The following is an 18,457-nucleotide window of genomic DNA, read 5'->3' on the forward strand; positions in this document are numbered from 1 at the left end:
CAAGCTTTGTCCTCGTCCCCTGGGGAAGAGGCAGAAAGCTTTCCCAATTAATAAATTATCTTCATATGAAGCTACTCTGAGAGATCATGTTAGTGTTGATGGAAGAGGTGGTTTGGGGCCAACAGAAGGCCCAAGACTCTCCAAAATAACCACATGAGTTTTGCTTTCAGGTACAACTGGTGCCCAAGAAGGAAGAACGGTGGCTGTTGTGCATGTTCCACATGCATTTGAAGAAAAATAGCCAGTGATGCAGGAACTTGTTGCCTGACATAAGGTGATGCTTGTGTGTAGATGTGGAAAGATGAGAGAGCTCATCAGTCTTCTTCTGGCTCCATGTTTGGTTTTGGGGGTTGGAACTACTCGAGGTGAGTGTCTGACTCTTTACCTCTATGTTTTCCTCCTTTCTTTTCTACTATAGTTCCTTTTCTTTTAGCCTGATATTTCTCCATCCTCCCTTTATTTTCTACTTTCATCTTGGTGACAGAAATAGCAGAGGATTTGGTGAGTGTACACGTGGGTAGTAACCAGGGTTATATAAAACACTCCAGATGTATGTCAATGGATACTTGTGAGTGGTATTTTAGCAAGACCCCAAACTTCGTGAGCTAGACAATGTTCAAGGTCTGTTAGTATTTTTACTTAAATTGACTAGCCATTAAGTTTCACATCTGAGTATGCCTGACTATTACCAGTATGAGCAGTGACTTCACCTGTCCCATTGTTAGATATTGCTTTGGTTTATAGCAAAATATTTTTCCCAACTTGCCTTTTTTTCCTCAAAAATAGCTGTCTCCTTATTACATCTATTGACATGTCCTGCCTTCAAGTGATAGCTCCCTTTTCTTTAGAGAGCTGGCTGCTTCCTAAGAGACAGGGATCTGAAAGCAGGTTGATAACACAGCTGGCAGAGCAGAGGCACAGCACCTGTGCGAGTGAGGAATTTAGTCATTACTTATGTGTTGAAGGCTCTGAGGTATTGAATAAAAGGTATTGAAATAAAAGGTACTGAAAAACATACCCATTGCACACCTGTCTTTCCAGAGACAGACACGTCTCTGCTACTTGGGAGGATTATGCTCCCTTGCCTAACTTGATTCACAGTACTGAATGTCATGAACTCTGTGATCTCTCAAACATTAGTCCTATGATGACTAAAACAACCTTGTCTTCGCAGCATATTTCACCTTTTCTACCTGAAAGTGACTTGGCTTGGGCACTGTTGTTTCTTGCATGATTAGACATCAGCTGCCCTAGGCCTGCTGGGAATGCAGAATCATTCCTTGTCATTTCTGGTCTGCTGTTTCTGAAAAAAAGAGCTCTCAACCAAGCTGACCCTCGGTCCATAGTTCCCATCATAGAAGGGACAACTCCAGTGCCTGCTGTTGGAGTTTGAATTCTCAGGGAAAGGCACATTCATTTTCCCAGGTTAACAGTAACCTTTCCTCAACACAGACACAGCTCCTCCTTGCACAGAGCCTTTCACAAAGAAAAAGGTTCTCTGCAAATCCACCTGTGAGGCATGCTTGTTGCTGATAGAGTGACACAAATTTTTCCGCTGTTGGATTTTTAAAATACGTTTTTCTTGCCAGGAAGCTTTCTCCTTTCTGTGACTTAAATGTCATTGGAGCTAATCAGAGTGGGTGTCTCTCACTTTCGCATTTGACGTCTTAGAGGCATAACTCTTGCTAAGGCGAGTGGGCTTATTCGGTGGGCACATGAATGTATTCACCACCATGACAACAACCCACAAAGGCAAAACTGAATGTCCTGCTTAATGAGGCATCTGTTGGTTTTTTTTTTTGCCTTAAACAATAAATCACTCACTCATATCCTGCACTTACCACCTTTCTACTGAGATATCCCTGGACTACGAGAAGAGCAGCGAATTGGTGAGAGCATTTGTTTGGATTCTTGAAATCTATAAACATGTTCTTGGAAGTTGTTTTTATAAATGTGTCCCAGATTCTTTTTTTTTGTTAAGGAGTGCAAAGGTCAACACGACACTACTTTGGTCCTGAACATCCTCCCATTCAACTTGGACCCTTGTTTATTACAAAACTATGCAGAGGTTTACCAGGACTCAAAATCATGCTGATATTGAGACACTGATGCTGATGTGAGTGGTCAGCTGAATAAATCCCCATTCAGGATTGCCTAGTTGGTCTTGGTACTCTCATTTCCTCCTACTGGGAATGTCAAAACATCATTCATAGGAGAAAACAAGCTTCTTATCAGGGAGAGCTGCTCTTTTAGGCTCTCTGTGTTATACTCACACTTGCTTGACCAGCTTTCCATCTGCATTGGAATTTCATGGAGCATCAGGCCTCTGCAGTTCGGGAAGAGAAAAAGACATTCAATCTGAAGTCTTAGATCATAGTTCATTGTATCAGAATGGCCGTGATTCCTTTCTAGGTGCAGGGAGTGGAAAGGGGAAGATGTAGTTTGAGGTTTTAGCCAGTGTAATGAGGCCCTTTTTCTTCAAAGATATGAAGGCCAATGAGGCTTAAAAACACTAAGCTTAACCCTTTGGACTTATCTTTTGAATTAGAATATTTCTTGAAAATTAATTTTACCTATTACAAAACAATTCCAGCTTTTCTTCACAGGTTGTAGACCAGAATCTTAATTTTCTTGCATGACCATTCTGATTTACAAACAAACAGAGTAAAAAAGATGAGTATTTCTCTGTCCAAAGACTCACAGTAAAATTCTAATAAATGGCAACTTAATGACAGTCCAGCCTGCTCTAAGAGCAGCAGCTGCTGTTGGAGACTTCTTACCTTCAGGATTTCCCATGAAGGACCAAATTTTATTTGTAGAATCCACACAATATGAGCTGAACAACATAGGGGATATTCCCAGGAGGTCTCATCACTCAGGTCCTCGCTTTGTTGTCTCTGCCTTCTCCAGCACAGTAGCAGACCTTGTGTTCATTTTACCATTTCTTACTACCTCCTTTAGCCCCATCTCTCTTCTGATTGTTTCCTTTTTTCAGTGAGCATCCCAAGGCATACCCTACAGTGTTATAATGACTACATGTCTCTTACAACTTGCACATGGATGGAGTGTTCAGAGGCTCATCAACTCCTGAATGTGACTCTGAACCACGGCTGTGAAAAGTAAGTGCCTGACTGGTGTTCTGTGAAGGGTCTACAGGGGCTCGGCTACTGAACCTAAGAGGTGGAGCTGGGCCAAAGGACAGTGGACTGGGCTTGCAGTCAGAACAGTACCCAGCTTGCAGACACCAGTGTTATGTCCAGGCCTGGGAGAAAGTTGCATCTGTACAGGATGAAGAAGAACAGGAAGAAGAGAATATTAATACTAATCAAGTTTTTTCATTATGTTTTCATTCAGTCTCCCCTGCTTTTGCTGTGAGAGCACATGCACAAAATATGCCAAGCCATGTTAATTGTTGCACCTGAGTGGAGAGGGATGTGTCACACTAGATGCAGTGGTGATAATAACTAATCAGAATGGCAAAGAAGGCTTCTTCTTCCTTATGCCAGCAAGAGCAATAGCTATGTTGAAATAATCTCTGCAAAAGAAACTGTGAGAAAAACAGAAGTTGTACATGTTTGTTTGACTTACTTGGTTTCCTCTCAGAGATACTAGGCTATGTCTTGCATTATCTTTTTGCTCCTTCTGCTTCCTTTCAAGAAAAAAATAGAGAACAGTCAAACTTGAGAGAATGAGGGAGAAGAAAGAGCAAAAAGATAATGCAAGAGAAGACAGAAGAGAGGGGAAGGGGAAAAAGAATAATAGAAGCAGGAAGTGGAGGAGTAAACAGCAGAGAGATTGGAGGGTGGGAAGAAAACATGACATAACAATAGGAAGAAGTTATTTTGTTTTTTATTTTTGAGAAAGAGCTCTAGGATTCATTCACTAATTCACCTGACATCTGTTGAAATCAATGGAAAAGGTGCTCTTTACAGTCTCTACAGTATTGCTGTGGACTGAAGTCTACAAATACAGAAGTGTTCCTGTGGCACAAAGGACTCCGCAGTCTGCATGGATTTTTTGTTTTTGTTTTTGGTAGGAGGACTGCAGAACCACAGTCCTCACAAAACTTCTGTCCCAACTGCGAGCTGCTTTTCTATGGCTTACCTTTTTTAACTTCTCTAGTGTCTAGGGTAGCATAACATACATATGTACACATGTCAACTGCCAACGCTACTGTTACAGAAACAGCAAGTTTTGTTGGCTAAGGGAAGGTGAACTATGAGTAGACAGTGACAGTGAGGCATTAACATCATTGATAATGGCATAAACCCACAGTAACAAGAAAAGCAGAGCAGTGAGAGTAGCTAGGATCAGCCATCAGTCCAGATCCCCAAGGAGGTCTCTATCCAGCATGCAAGCTTCAGGTCAAGGTAGGAAGTAAATTCCACCGGTCACAAGCAGCAATGTGTATCACCAGGCACAGACATGGCTGCCTCACAGCCCAGGCAAAGACCAAACACAAGGGCCTGAAATCAAAAGTAGATTCTGAGTGAAGGTGGGGAGGCACTCAGGCTAATTGCAGCTTAGACAGCCTTGAGCAGGGGAAGCCAAACCCCTTACTGGGGGGGGCAGTGAAAGAGCTTGTGCTCAGGGCACAGACACCTACCAACCTGAGACAGTTATTGTGAGTTCATCTCCCTTGGAAGAAAGGAAGAGACAGTAAAGCAGGTGTGCTTGATATTAGAGAATTTATTTATGTCACTTAATGAACTACAGGAGTCTGCCACCATAATTCAGTGGTAGACATTGATCTAGAAACAGGACAAAATAGCACGTGAGGAAGGTTTCAAACACCACACTTTGGGCCACTTAGCCGCATCCTATTCAGACAGTCGTGTTTTTTTTTTTTCTTTTCTTTTTTTTTTTTCTCTCTGTATAACTAGGAGCAAAGAAATGACATGCAGGTCTCACGAAGGTGAAAACCACGCTGACTGCCAGAACTTCACAATGCATTGGGTGTGTGACATCCATGCATGTGATGAAGAAAACTACAACTTTGAATTTGACCTGACATTGCAGGCAGAGCTAGATGTCTACTTGTTTCAGAATGGTAAAGATAAACCACTAAGTCTTGTCTCTATTCTTGAATATTTAAGAGTTTTTCAGAGTAACATATTGAATATCTAACCCTAAAAAAACCCGCTTAGGTCAGCCCTTAACCTGAAATGTAAGAAAAATTGGAGTTAAATGGCTACAAGGCCACATTAGTACCCTCACATTTATTTGGGATATGCAAAATAGTCTGTCTTCAATGACTACAATGGAAAAAAATGGGGGCAGTCCTGCCAGCAAACCAGTGTCTTGACTGGGACTGGAGGAAGATATCAAAAAAGCCTTCCATTTCAGCACCATGCTCTACATGCACTGTGGTATATTATTTCATAAAATTACTATAACACTGCAGAATGGCACCGCTCTCTCAACTTTCCTCTTCCAATAATGAATACATTTCCCAGGTCTTGTAGAGTTTGCACTTTACAGTGAACAAGAATCATGGACTATTTGTAGCAATCCAGGAAAATTGTTAAATATCCAGATTCTGTCATTCAGAGAACATCCGCAAGAGATTTGCTTCCTCTCTTCACATCCCCGTCCTCACTACCTCCTCTCATGGGTTGTACCTTCACCTTCCAGTTCAGACCCTCCCACCTCAAAACCTCTCAGTCAGCTTGATGACATCAGGAGACTTCTTGCTGAGCTGGAAAGCAGCTGATGGAAGCCAAGGGCTGGGCAATGCCCTGGAGCACGAAGTCACTTACAAGCGGGACTGGGAGTCCTGGGAGGTAAGAGAGGAGGAGCTGGGCTGCCCTGGTTTGGGCTGCACCCTTGTGACTGGCTAAGAGCTTGTGGAACAAGCTGTGCAAATGAATGCCCTTCCCCTTCTCAGGCACTGTGAGGAGATGCAACACATGTTGTTTCAGGTCAGGAGGAAGGGGCTCTCTTTCTGTTTGCAAGTGATTTGCCCAGTGAAACACCATCTGTCCTGGATTAAATGTAAAGATCTGTCCTTCACTGGAAAAAAAAAAGCATCACACTTGATTTTGAGTTGGAATTGATTTTGCCCTGAATCCCTCCCAAATGGAATTAAAGCATGTTCAAACAGGAGCCTGTGGGTTCGTGTGGGAAAACGGCAAAATACATTTGAAGCTGCCTCCCCTTCCAGGAGGAGGCACTATTTTTTTTTTTTTTTTTAATTTTTGAAGTGTGCATATCCCTAACTCCCCAATTACCTCCCTCCTGTTCTCCCTCCTTTCCCCCAACAACAGAAAGCTGTCTCACTTTTGCTCTCCAACACCACACGTTGCCACCTCAGCTGCAAGGACCTTGTCCCAGGGAGCAGCTACGTCGCCCGTGTGCGAGACAGACCGGGGCGATCCAGTGGATTCTCTGGGCAGTTCAGTGAGTGGAGCACGGAGGTGTCGTGGGAGACCCCTGAAGGTAGCGTGGGACTGAGTGGGGATGTGCAGGGGTGGAAGCTCTGGCTGGGAAGCCAGACCTTTCCTGTGACTTAGCTCACTCTCCTCTGCTCTGAAGGTGGCCTTCAGCCCAGGAACCTTCGCTGCCTCTTCAATGGTGCAGATCGTCTGACATGCAGCTGGGAAGTGAAGAAAGCGATCATCACCTCTGTCATCTTTGGCTTGTTCTTCAGGGCCACTCCAGCATCAGCGTACGTTCTCTGTCCATGGCAGCATGCCTGTGACTCTCCCATGGAGTTTCTGCTCTGTTTCATTCCCCCTGATCTCAGCTCAACCTCTTTTTGTTCCCTCAGAGAAGAGGAGTGTTCTCCTGTGCAGGAGAAGTCTTTGCCCCATGTCCCATATGTGGTCCAGAGCTGTGAGATCCCTGTCAGTAACTCCAGCAGTCAGAGCCAGTACCACATGTCTGTCCGGGCCAAGAAAGAAGAAAAGCTGATCAATGCCCGCAAAAACAGTGAGTTGCTGTGTTGCCTTGTTTCTTCTGGTTGTTTCCTGGAGAGATGCCTGACTGCACAAATGTGGCAGAGGGCAGTGGTGGTGAGGAAAAGTGGGTGGGAAGAGGAAGAGACTTGGATGCATGCAGAAAGTAACAGGACATTGTCTCAGGTCAGAGATCTGGGAGAGGTGGTTTGTAGGTGTGGAGTTCCTCAGTGGCATTTGTTACTCTGAGGAAGGTGGCATCAGTGGATGCTGCTCTGCAGAAATTCGGGTTGTGACCCAGAGCTTCTTGGTGAGTGGTTGTCACCCTGACAACTTCTCTCTGATTGACCTTCATGGGTGCCACAGGTTTCAGGGAGCTGTGGTGACAGGGATTGTGGGGAGTGTGTCACTATATGATTTCTTAAGAAGCCAGTGGCGTGTTGTGGGATTGTGCGGTGGCTGCTGGAGCACTGGATGGGTCAGGACTTGTCTGCTGAGTGAGGTGTGCCAGGTGGATCATCTCTGCCTGCATGTATCTGGAGGTATTGGTGCAACTTTTCACACACTAACACTGGGAGAGCTCCTGCAGTGAGTGAAAATACCAGTACAGATGTTTCAAATATTGCTTACCTGCTTTTCTGTACACAGGGAGTGCTGTCAATATTAATGGGTATGGATTTTCTGTTATTTCATGTCTCTATTGCTTTATTGTTTTTGGCAAGAAAATTAAGATGTGGGGATTTAATAAATGTTAAAAAGCTGAGACTACTTACATTGCATACAACAACATTGTTCTCAGTGTCTGCAAACTATTAATAGTCACAGTGGTGAAAGGAAGTGCTGGACCAGTATGTTGATGAACAGTCTGAGACATTCTTGTGTGTTCCAGTTAAGGTGATGCCACCTACCAATGTGTCAGTAACAGTGACAGAGAACCAAGAGTATGAACTGAGGTGGATAAAACATACTTTGGCATATGGCTTCATAAAACAGAGATATGAAGTCAAATACTGGAAAAACAACCAATATGAAAAGGTGAGCCTTAGAAAGTGCAGGAGTTCTGGATTTCTCTTTGTTGGCCAAATGAGTAAGACAGTTCCTCTCATCTCTGTCATTTGTGCTTCTGTCTTCTCTCCAGACTCTCCAGAAGTTAAATATCAACAACGATGAACCTCCTTTCATCTTCAACCCACAGATGCTGGCATCATCTACAGAATATAGGGGGAAAATGCGTGCAAGGGTGAATACGCCTCTGGATTATGAGGGACCTTGGAGCGAATGGAGTGAGGAGTTCACCTGGAAGACTGAGAATGGTACTGCTCATGGGGGCTACTTCTGTAAGGTTTTGTGGACTGTTACTGGTTCAAGTGCCTCTATAAAAAAATACATTCTCTCAGCTGGGGTTATGTCCAGTCATGAGCTAGTTGGGGTCACTTCACAATGGAGCTGTCCTGTCTGCATCCTTGCAGTACAGCAGCAATGCTAATGAGGGAGCAGAGCAGGAATGACTTTAAACTTCTTCCCTACGTCCCTTCACAAGGTGTGTGCAACCACCCATAATGGTTTCCACATGAAGAATCAAGTGAAGATCCTGCCCCAAAGATCATCCTTGTTTCCTAATGCCAGTAGTGCATTGTGCTCTCAGTGACTAAAAAGCCCGAGACTGCAAGAAGACACAATATAATCCATTAGATTTTAAAATTTGCACAGTGACTATAGGGTGGCATAAAATGCACAACAGAGTCTACTGGAGATCAAGCTTTTACATGTTTTTTGCTATATCTGGACTTTTGTGTCCAAAGTAATGTGATCTCGCATGATTTGTCCTGAGGAAGCGTGTAGTGGTAAGACAGTGGCTTAGGCAATTCTGATGCGTGTACTCAGGAAGAACTTGGAATCTTGTTGATGATCAGCTGTGGCCACTAGCAGATGAAGCTCTTTCTTAGAAAATCCCTGAAACCACCATCTCTTCAGAACTGTACAGACTAAGGCAGACCTCAGATGCCTGAAGATGTGTGTTATTCATGGTGGAGCGAGGTACCTAACCATCTTTTTGTTAGCATCATTTCTTTACTCTGTTGCCAGTAAAAATAAAATAAAATAAAAAAGAATCATTACAGGAAACAACTTGTTTAGTCAGGACCATATCTGGTCTTTTCCACCTCAGGGGGTATCTCAACAGTTTGAAGGCCTCATGATCCTGTCCCTTGACCACCTGCATTGCCCTCATCTGCTTGCATGTGACCAGAGTGAAAAACACATTGTGGGAAGCAGCCACTCTGCAGGCGGATTCCTATTTCTCTTTCCTCTGTTTCAGTTCTGCCACCAGTGGTTCTCCCAGTGATGCTCCCAGTTCTCATCATCACTTTGCTAATCATTGCTTATTGCAGCTACAGGTATTTTCTCAGGTAGGTTTCCATTGTGAGCAGATTTAACAGGGTTTTGGCCATGTGTCTGGCATAAAGGCTGAGGCACTTCTTGTCCCCATGAGAGGCTGGTCTCTGTGGAGATGAGCCGTAGTGTGTGATGGGCAGCCTTGTGCATGTCTGCGAGTCGGGAGGTGGTGTGCCAGGGCTTTGGTGGTGCCTCACACTGCAGGGCAGCGCAGCGTACGGGGTGCAGTCTTGTCTGGTTGCAGCCACATTGAGAAGCGAATCTTGAAAACTCTGTGTTGTTGTTGCAGGAAGAAGCAAATGTGGGAGGAAAAGATTCCGAACCCCAGTAAGAGTCTCCTGATCCAGAGCTACCTGGAGGTAAGAGGACACGGTACCTTGCAGGGTGCTCCTGCAGAAATACAACATGGAGTTTTCCAGGTTGAATAGAAAGAAGGGAGGAGTGTATTCGGATGTCTGGTTGAGGGGGAGATGCCAGCTCATGGTCTGGACTACCACTGGACAAACTGACGTCCTGTCTAGGAGGATTATGGACCCTGGCTGAGCCTCATGAAACCCTTCACTACAGACTTTGGTCTTCTGTCTCTTTTCCTTCCTTAGTATACAGCACCTAAGAGTTGAAAAAGAGAACAAACTTTTGCCTGACACATCTGGTCAGGTTTGCCATCTCTTTCCTCCAGAATGCCTCTCAAACTCCTCATACATGAAACCCATTGCCCCTAGATACTCTTGACCTTTCTCTGTTACTGGTCAGGATGTTGCCTGACTCTCTTTAGTGCTGCCTTCTGTAGTCTTTGCATCTTTACCTTCCTGTATACTCTTCTGCAGTTGCTGGAGGTTGACTTTATACTGTGAGATATATATTTCCTACTACACACTATAGTTCCCAGATATGGACATTTTTTTCTATGCAAGAGAGGAGAGGGCAAAGAAAAGGAAATTTATAGTTTACACAGTCATATCTTTAAAGGCATTTTAAAATGTAAGTGGCTTATTTTTTACTCCAGCCCTCTCCCTCACCCATTTCCTGATTTCATCTCCAAGGGTCATGCAGATCTTGTGATCCAAACCAATTATTACCCAGTAGGTGCATATCAACACAAGGCACTGCGTGGGCTATACTTGGAGCTTTATGAAAAGAGTGGCTAGGTTCCCTCCTGGAGCTGACTCTTTCATGTTTCGTTTTCTCAGTATTGTAATTCCACAGCCTTATCTCTTTGCAATTCTCCCCTGGAACCATTTGATTTGTATTTGATCTCACATCTGTAACGTCTCTATCTCCTTAAGGCAATGCTGCTAATCTCCATTCTACAGACAGAGAGCTCATGCTATTTTTGCCACTATGTTTTATCTTCTACTTAAGCTAAATGACTTCCACCTCATCTCTGGCTCCCTGCAGTGCAAGCAAGTGATGCACAACTCCAGGGAAGAGTGGCCTTTACAAAGATTAACTTAGAAGTTACTTATCCAATTGCAACACTTTTAGCTTTTCACCCCTCTCTCCTCTGTTACCCTCACCCTTTACCTTGAAAGTCCTTTTGTCCCAATTTATATTTTCACCTTAAGTGGAGTGCCTGATCTTAGCTTTGCTCTTGAAGGTGCTGAGCATGGTGGGCTGTCATGGTCCTCAGCTAAATGTTCATTTGAAAACTGATATTTCTCAGCCCCTCATTCATTCAGCAAGCAGCATCTCTCAGGCATGCATCCAGTTAGTAGCTGATTCAGGGGAAGTGTGTTACACCAGGCTGCTCTACATGACGTGTATCTGCATGTTTTGCAGGCTCTGATAAATTCCCCTTGCATATCATTTGTTTGTTCTGATTAATTTGGCTGTCAGCAGACATCATCAATTTATTTTTCTGTCCACACACAATAATCGACACTATTACAAAGTTATCCACCACTCTAAAAAGCATCACAGTAGTGTTGCTACTTGATATGCAGCTCTCCATCCACTCTCTGTTCTTAGTCATGTGGTTCTGACCGTTTTCATCCCTGTAGCAAATTCCTTTATCCTAAACTTTGTAAACATCCCAGCAATTTTGTTTCTCTGGTCAGACAACACAGGAAAGTCCTTTGAGCTCTACAGCTGCAATGTTGCCCAAAGCGTCCTCATATGCTGCTGAATCAGAGCGGGCATTCCACAAAACAGCAGCTTTGAAGTTTCTTGTGGTGGGAACTGCAGTAGCCACTGACTCCTACGCTGCATAAAGATAGGTCGGGGTAGGCAATGTAGAAGAGAAGGGATAGTCTTCTGGAGGACAGGACATTACTATGTAGCCACAGCTGTCAGATTGTTTCCACATTACCATCCATTGTGACTGGAAGATTGAAGAGAAATCAAGCTCAGCTTCTTCTGACTGGATAATGAAGGATGAAATGTGACGAGATCTGCAGATTGGGGTGAGGACAAAGGAGGGGAAAGCTGATAGATGTTGGAACAAATCAAAGTGGTATGAAGGTGCCAGGAATACACTCAGACTGGCAGTTTTTTAAACCTGCATCAATCTATTACAGATTGCCTGTAGCAATGTTACTGCTGTGTTTAGGAGAGGAAACAGCACAGCCCTAAAAATGAGAACATCAAGGTTGTTGGAACAAAAGTTATTTAGAAAAGATTACTTCTAAAACATAGGCTCATAAACTGATAAATGTGAATGCCTGGAAGCTCGTTCTTGCACTATCACAATTGTGCTACTAGCATTCTTGTGTCCATGGCTCCCAGCTCTTCCTGGCCTTAACATGACATCTCTTTTCTTAGAAGTCTCACAATCTTTATTTTCTCTCTTCAGAAAGCTGTCAGCCAATGTCCAGTCAGCCAGGTGGGCTTATGTAGACAGAACACTTCTGAGGAGCTGGAGCCGATTAACTGCCTTCAAGTGCTGGATGGGTACGTAGGCAGCTCATTCCCTCTTCCTTTCTTGAAAGGGTCCTTGTTAACCATGGGGTAAGAGCAGGCTCCGCATGGATATCACCGTTGCCATGGGGAGGACAAAGCATTTTCACCTGTATATCTCCTAAGTCTGTGTACACCTTCCAATCATCTATGGAAACTGTAATTGCTGTGGCTGCAAACCTTGACTTTCTTGGCTGGAAGTCCAAGGATAAAAACTACTTACTTTCTCCCTCTGTGTTTCCTTCGGAAATAGGTTTGAATAACCACTTAACAGGGTGGAAATCTTGTTGGCTGAATTCCTCCCAGCCCACCTGACCACAAATTCCCTCCCACAAAAATACACATATTTCCTTACCTCATCATCCCCTAGAACTGACATATTTTCTGCTCCTTGAAGGAAAGTCTGAACTTGAAAGTGAAATGTGAACTAAGAAGAGCTGCAGTGGTCCTGCCCAGTGCGCAGCTATCCTGGGTTGCAGAGCAGCCAGGGAGGTTGACGCAAATTAAATTGACTCTTGGGTTTCATTATAATTGTCTGCCTTTTAGGAGAGAGTGTCAGGTCTTTTTAATATATACTTTTGTAAGCCATGTGAAGGAAAAATGAATTATGTTTGTTACTTCTTTGAAATCTCTGTCTTATCCCCTTGTCCAGCTTCACATTCAGTGCTTGTAAGAGACAGAGGCCCTTTATATTGAAGAAGTAACTGCAAAATATTACTGAAAGCTTGCGAGCTGCATAAATGCTGATGCTAGCAGTCATACTGCCTGAGTCTGAACTGCTAAATAAGTCAGGGCCAAGATGTAGTATCAAGCACTGCCTTGTAACTGCTTGCCCTGCTTTGTTGTCAGCACTCTCCCTGCCATGGTTTGGCTTGTGCCAACTAGTGCTCTCCAAGATGACACTCTGGCACAGTCTGGGAGATAGCACAGGGTAGCAACTATTGCCAGTAGGCAACATGGACATGATTGTACCGGGTTAGGCTGTGTCCAGTGTCCTTCAACAGTATTCTAGCAGGCTGTGCACCCAGGCCGGGCAACACACATCCTGTTTTACACTACGAATACAGCTGTAACACAGCGGTCACACTATGCCATGCACTTTGAACTGAAAGGAACAGACACAAAACCTTAGCTGTGTTTTAGACTGCAGAGACACTGCAGGAGGCCCAGAAGATGCCATGGCCATGCAGTGTGGACACAGCTAGTCTATGCCATTTTACCAGAGGGCCAAGGAATGGTCCCTATCTCTGTTTTCCCAAAAGCTGATTTGTGCTTGGCACTGAGAAAAGTTGGCACTAGACAGTTGATCTCTTGCTGTGGCACAGAAAAGGATGAGGCTTGCATCTTCTAAGTAAGGTACAAGAGATGTGGCCAAAGGTTCCTTTTCATTTCCTGGAAGATAGTGTACCCACTTAGAGCACCTCTTGTTCATATGCAGTTACCACCTTAAAGAGCTGTCAATTAGAAAGCTGTCAATAGCAGCTAAAAATCCTGTGTTTTTTCACTTGAACAGGATGACTAAGAGCTCAGCAGAGTTCCATGGAGCTGAGGCAAAGACAGTGCAGACTTTCCATGATACACTGGCTCCACAAAACTCCTGCCAGAATTCTGGAGTGCCACATAAAACCTCATTTTCCTCGTCCGCGCTCATCTCGCCATTGAATCAGACTGCTGGTCCATCCTGCCAGTTTGCCAGGCTACCGCACAGGAGTGCTTCTCATGCAAGTATTGCTTCCCAGACTTGCTTTGCTTTCAATGGTCCATACTTGTACAGCTCAATGATGTCCTCCCAGCCTGAGATGCATCAGACCCTGCAAGTGAACCTAGCAGGACTCCATGGGAAATCACTTTCCCTTCAGTATGTGACCCTCCCAAAGGAGGACTGTCCCCATGCTCCACAGGGGCAAGAACAGCCAGGAGCAGGTGCTCCACAGCCCTTCCCAGATCAGAAAGAAATGATGCAGCACCTGAGCGATCAGAAAGAAGTGCCTTTGGCCCCACCAGCTTGTAAGCAAGACATAAACATGAGAACAGAAGAGCAGAAATCTCCAAAGGCTCTTAGCTGTATCACATCTCCTCAGCACTGCTCCTTGGAGTACATCACCACAGAGAGCCTGTTATTGCCATCAGCCAGTGACTCGACCCATCTGCCACTTGTCACTGCAGGAGAGTCACCTGTTGTCTCACAGGAGCCCCAGCTCCCCAGTGACCACTCCTGCCCTGAGTTTTCTCCTGGGAAAACTGGTGTCATGGTCCCAGTTTCAGGTCAAGCACCAGCCTCTTCTCCTGAATTGCACCTGGATGTGTTTGAAGACTCTTCAGGTATCCATGGACCTTCAGAACCCACAAAAATGTCCTTACATATTCCTTGAAAAGGCAAGGTTCCCAAAGAACCTGTGTCTGAGAACAACATAGATAAATTTATTCCTACCAGCACCATAAAATTTTCCTCCACTATGGGCAATTGCTACTCTGTCCCCAACCTGAAACCCAGTAAGAAGGTGGAGTCAAGTCAGAAAGATTCCCAAGTGTATTTGGTTTACAAGTCAAGTTTTTGACAGCAGGGAAGCTACAGGGGTGGCTCCCATGTGAAGTTAGAAGCTTCCCCCATGTCCAGCAAAGTTCCAGCCAGCTCCAAGATGGACCTGCCACTGGCCGAAGCTGAGCTCATCAGCGATGTTGGTAGCACCTCTGTGGTAATGTATTTAAGAAGGGGTAAAAACTGCTCTGCAACATAATTGCCATGTACCTGCTTTAGATAGGCTTGCTTCATATTCCCCTGATAGGTGCAATTGGCAGGGGAAGCAGACAGATTTAGCTTGGGCTTCTTTCTAAAAACAGGTAATCAATTTCTGCTCAAGCCTCTTAGGTTATAGGAAAAGAAAATTATTTTTCTGGGGTACATAATAGGTCTGGATAATCAGTTTTGCTGCTCAAGACCAATGAGCCCAAGTGTTTAAAAGAAAATAAATAAAATGGCAGCTCAGCATAAACACTGGTAGGCCTGTTTACTAAAATCAGCAGTACAGCCTGAAAGCTTCTTGGTAATGTGGCCCATTCCACTGTTTTGCCCAGATCTGAGAGAGTCCATTGTCCATGAGGAGACGGTGCTTCTAAACCTCGCTTACTGTTGCCAAGTGCAGTGATCCCACCTCTGATGCTGGGTCACTGCTCTTAGCAGCTTCAGCCCATGGAGCCTTGGTTCTGTCCACAGTCCCACGCTGCCCCCTCAACGTTTCAGATCCTCAGAGAGGAGTCTGTGGCAAACAAAACCCAAAGAGAACCCTGAGGAAACACCTATTATTATTACTATTATTTTTTTTTTTTCACTTGCTTGATCTATGGCTTCTTTGCTCTACCACTACCAAGGGGAACACCACAGGTAATTCTTAGCCCTCAAAACACCATTCTCTCTTGATGGATGTTTTAAATACCTTTAAACTTAAGACACAATTGTATTTCAACCACGGTGCCCAAGAATGGAATCCACTGAAGTCAGTTCAGTTGCTCCCTCTTTGTTGTGATCTCTAGCCACTTCAAGCAGTGCTGGATTTCTCTTTTATCCCATTAAGGGCAGGATCAGCAGTAACTACTCCATTCTTTTAGGAATACTAGGCTTACCTCCAGATAGATGTAGCTGCAAATTCAATTTTTTTTTTCAGTGTAAGCTTTACAGAATAAAGGATTGAATTTAAGAGCAGGCTGAAGACACTGGTAAGAGTTCTTGCAGTGATTGTCATCTCCTGTTCTTACAGCTGTTACAGTTTCTTTAATGAGCCTTTCAAAGTCATTTGCAGTGGAAATACCAAAGGTTGGAATCATTCAGCATAGCATGAGATAGGCAGAAGTCAGGGGAATATATGAAAAGAGATTGGCTGGAGAAGAGGAAATATTAAAAGTGATACCCTGCAGAATGATCTGTGCCTCAACTGCAGGGACTCATAAGCCTAAATTGGGAAATACCCTTTACTACAAGAAATAATAGAAGGTATGAGGAAAGAGCTGCAGAAACTTAGATGTACTTGGTCTCTTCTACTTCAAATTGCTGTAGTATGATTATCTGTATTTCAAACGGATCGACTGTTCATAGATGACTGAAACAGTTCTTAAATAGCTGTATTGGTGAAGGTTTTGCTACACCAGATAACCTATTTTTTTTCTCCAAGTTCTGCCCTGCCAGATAGAAACGTTGGCTCAGAGCTGCCACCCAATGATCAGACCTCGCAAAATCACTGAAGTACAGGCTGCCCATGTTGTCAAGTGCTGAGTTCAGTGAGAAAATATAGAGACCAACTAATATCTCACTGCAGTGAAAGGCCATTTCCCTCTCCACTCCCTTTCCATTACTCTTTCTCAACATTTACATACCCCATCATTCTCATTGCCTCACCTGCAACAATGTCCTTTGCTTAGAAGATTTAATTTGTTAACTTGTTAACTTTGGTTTTTTTTCTTCTGTATTGATTTTCTGCTGGTTTATCAAGTTCAGTCAGTTCAGATTGTAGGCAGGTGTGTCAGCACCAGCACAAACAAGCAAGAAGGAATGAACTGCTGAGAGCAGAGGGATGGCTAGAGGGGAGATTTTGGGGATGTGAGGACTTATTTCAGCCCTGTTCTTGTCTCATTGCATCTGACATGCTACTTGGAGATCCAAAACTGCCTTTAATTACATATGTTTGGATACTCAAAGCATTCTGGTCAACACAGAGTGCCATACGGGGTAATGATCCTTGCCAAGGTTTTGGCTAAATTAGTCTGCTCAGCACTCAGAGACTGCAGGTATTGATTGCTCCCAGTGGCTGCGCTGCCTCATGGAAAGCCATCTCAGTTATCTGTGCAGTGTGTCACCCATCAGAAAGTGCTTGCTCTGACTGAGCTGTAACATTTGGTAGAACAAAGAAGATGAAGGGGGATTGCCACACATATGTTCATCTGGCACCAAACACCTGTCACCCATCTGAGTGCATTATAAAATGTCAACTATTTTGTACTATTTATGTGCTTATAAAAATATTTTCATTTGTAAACAGTGTACAAAGTGGCTTTACTCCACTGCAGGAGACAAAAAACACAGTTTGTGGCAGAGCGTAGCAGTGTACCAACAAGACTTTTCAGTCTGTTTCCCTTCTGATGTAGTTTCTTCATGAGCCTTCCATGGGTGGCAAAGGGCATTTGCTCCAAGCTGTACCATAATCCTGGAGTCTGCCTGCCCTCATGTCTCTTTAATTCTAATGTCTATGAGAAATAGATCTGTAAACCTATGTGCTGATTCAGCCCACATGTTACGTTTTGTGCATTAGCTAACTGTGCCCTGAACTGCCTGCTTCCAATATGCCAAACAGCATCAGTAGACTTCTGTTCAGCTCTGTGTTTTCTGGATTAGGGCTTGCTGCAGTCTCAGAGGACAGCATTTGTTATGTACCTGGAGTCACGCTGGTCATCAGTGCTGGATGCAACACAGAGAACAGGGTGTTCTACAGAGCTGTGCTGTTCAGCTGGTGTGTGCTCTGACAGAAGCCACGTGGTGCTGATGCACAAGGAAAACCCACAGGGAGGTTTCTACAAGCTGCCATTTGGCCTGTCTCCCTAATTTGAAAGACTTGGACGTGTGCCTGGAAACATCTAAGTTCCAAATGGTTAATTATTGTTGATGGAAAATGATTATCACTTGATTATCATTAGTTACATTTTAACCTCCTTCACTACTTTCATGAAGTCAGCATATCGTTATCTAATACACCACCAGTGAAGGGAGAAGTAACAATCCTAATTCTGCCCCAAAATGGTTCATATCAGAGAGCAAAGCATCAACCTTTTGACATGGTGAAAGCTTGGGAACAGATGGGAAAGTGCGGGGCATTGCTATTCCCAGACACGTACTTGGTGATTGCTGCATCAAACTGCTACACTTTGGAGCTGGAAGGCAGCATTCTGGAATAAGGGCCATTAAATACTACGAGAAAAACAAATCAGGAAGCCCTAAAGACCCTGCATGTCCTGCATCATTCAAGCCTTTGGGTGGTCCTTGGTTACTGTCCAGATATACTCTCTGAACTTCAGATTATGCAGACTGTATGGTGAATGCACATGCTTCCCTCTGAGAGACATTTATCTTTGAGTTAAGGAAAAAGCTGACAGGGATGACTATGGCTTATGAGAGCTTCTCTAAGTGTCCATTCTCATAGTGGGGTGATTTGCAGATTGGAAAAGCTCTGGGGGTTCTTGCAGATTTCCTGTTTCCTTTAGGTGGGATAAACCTTTTGCATTGGCTT

At 44.1% G+C, this 18,457-nt stretch overlaps 1 protein-coding gene across 1 annotated transcript; it reads left to right on the forward strand.

Annotated features, from left to right (window-relative positions):
- Positions 1-178: 178 nt before the first annotated feature.
- On the forward strand, positions 179-17,134 carry LOC309451960 (cytokine receptor common subunit beta-like). Its single transcript, XM_082075932.1, has 13 exons — positions 179-365; positions 2,996-3,119; positions 4,884-5,050; positions 5,635-5,783; positions 6,267-6,438; positions 6,535-6,667; positions 6,770-6,930; positions 7,786-7,931; positions 8,035-8,209; positions 9,214-9,304; positions 9,580-9,649; positions 12,082-12,179; positions 13,699-17,134. The coding sequence occupies exons 1-13, from the start codon at positions 278-280 to the stop codon at positions 14,555-14,557; spliced, it is 2,433 nt and encodes an 810-aa protein (XP_081932058.1). The 5' UTR covers positions 179-277; the 3' UTR covers positions 14,558-17,134.
- Positions 17,135-18,457: the final 1,323 nt, after the last annotated feature.

This window comes from Streptopelia decaocto (genome assembly GCF_964273445.1).
Source record: "Streptopelia decaocto genome assembly, chromosome: 1".
Lineage (NCBI taxonomy): Eukaryota > Metazoa > Chordata > Aves > Columbiformes > Columbidae > Streptopelia > Streptopelia decaocto.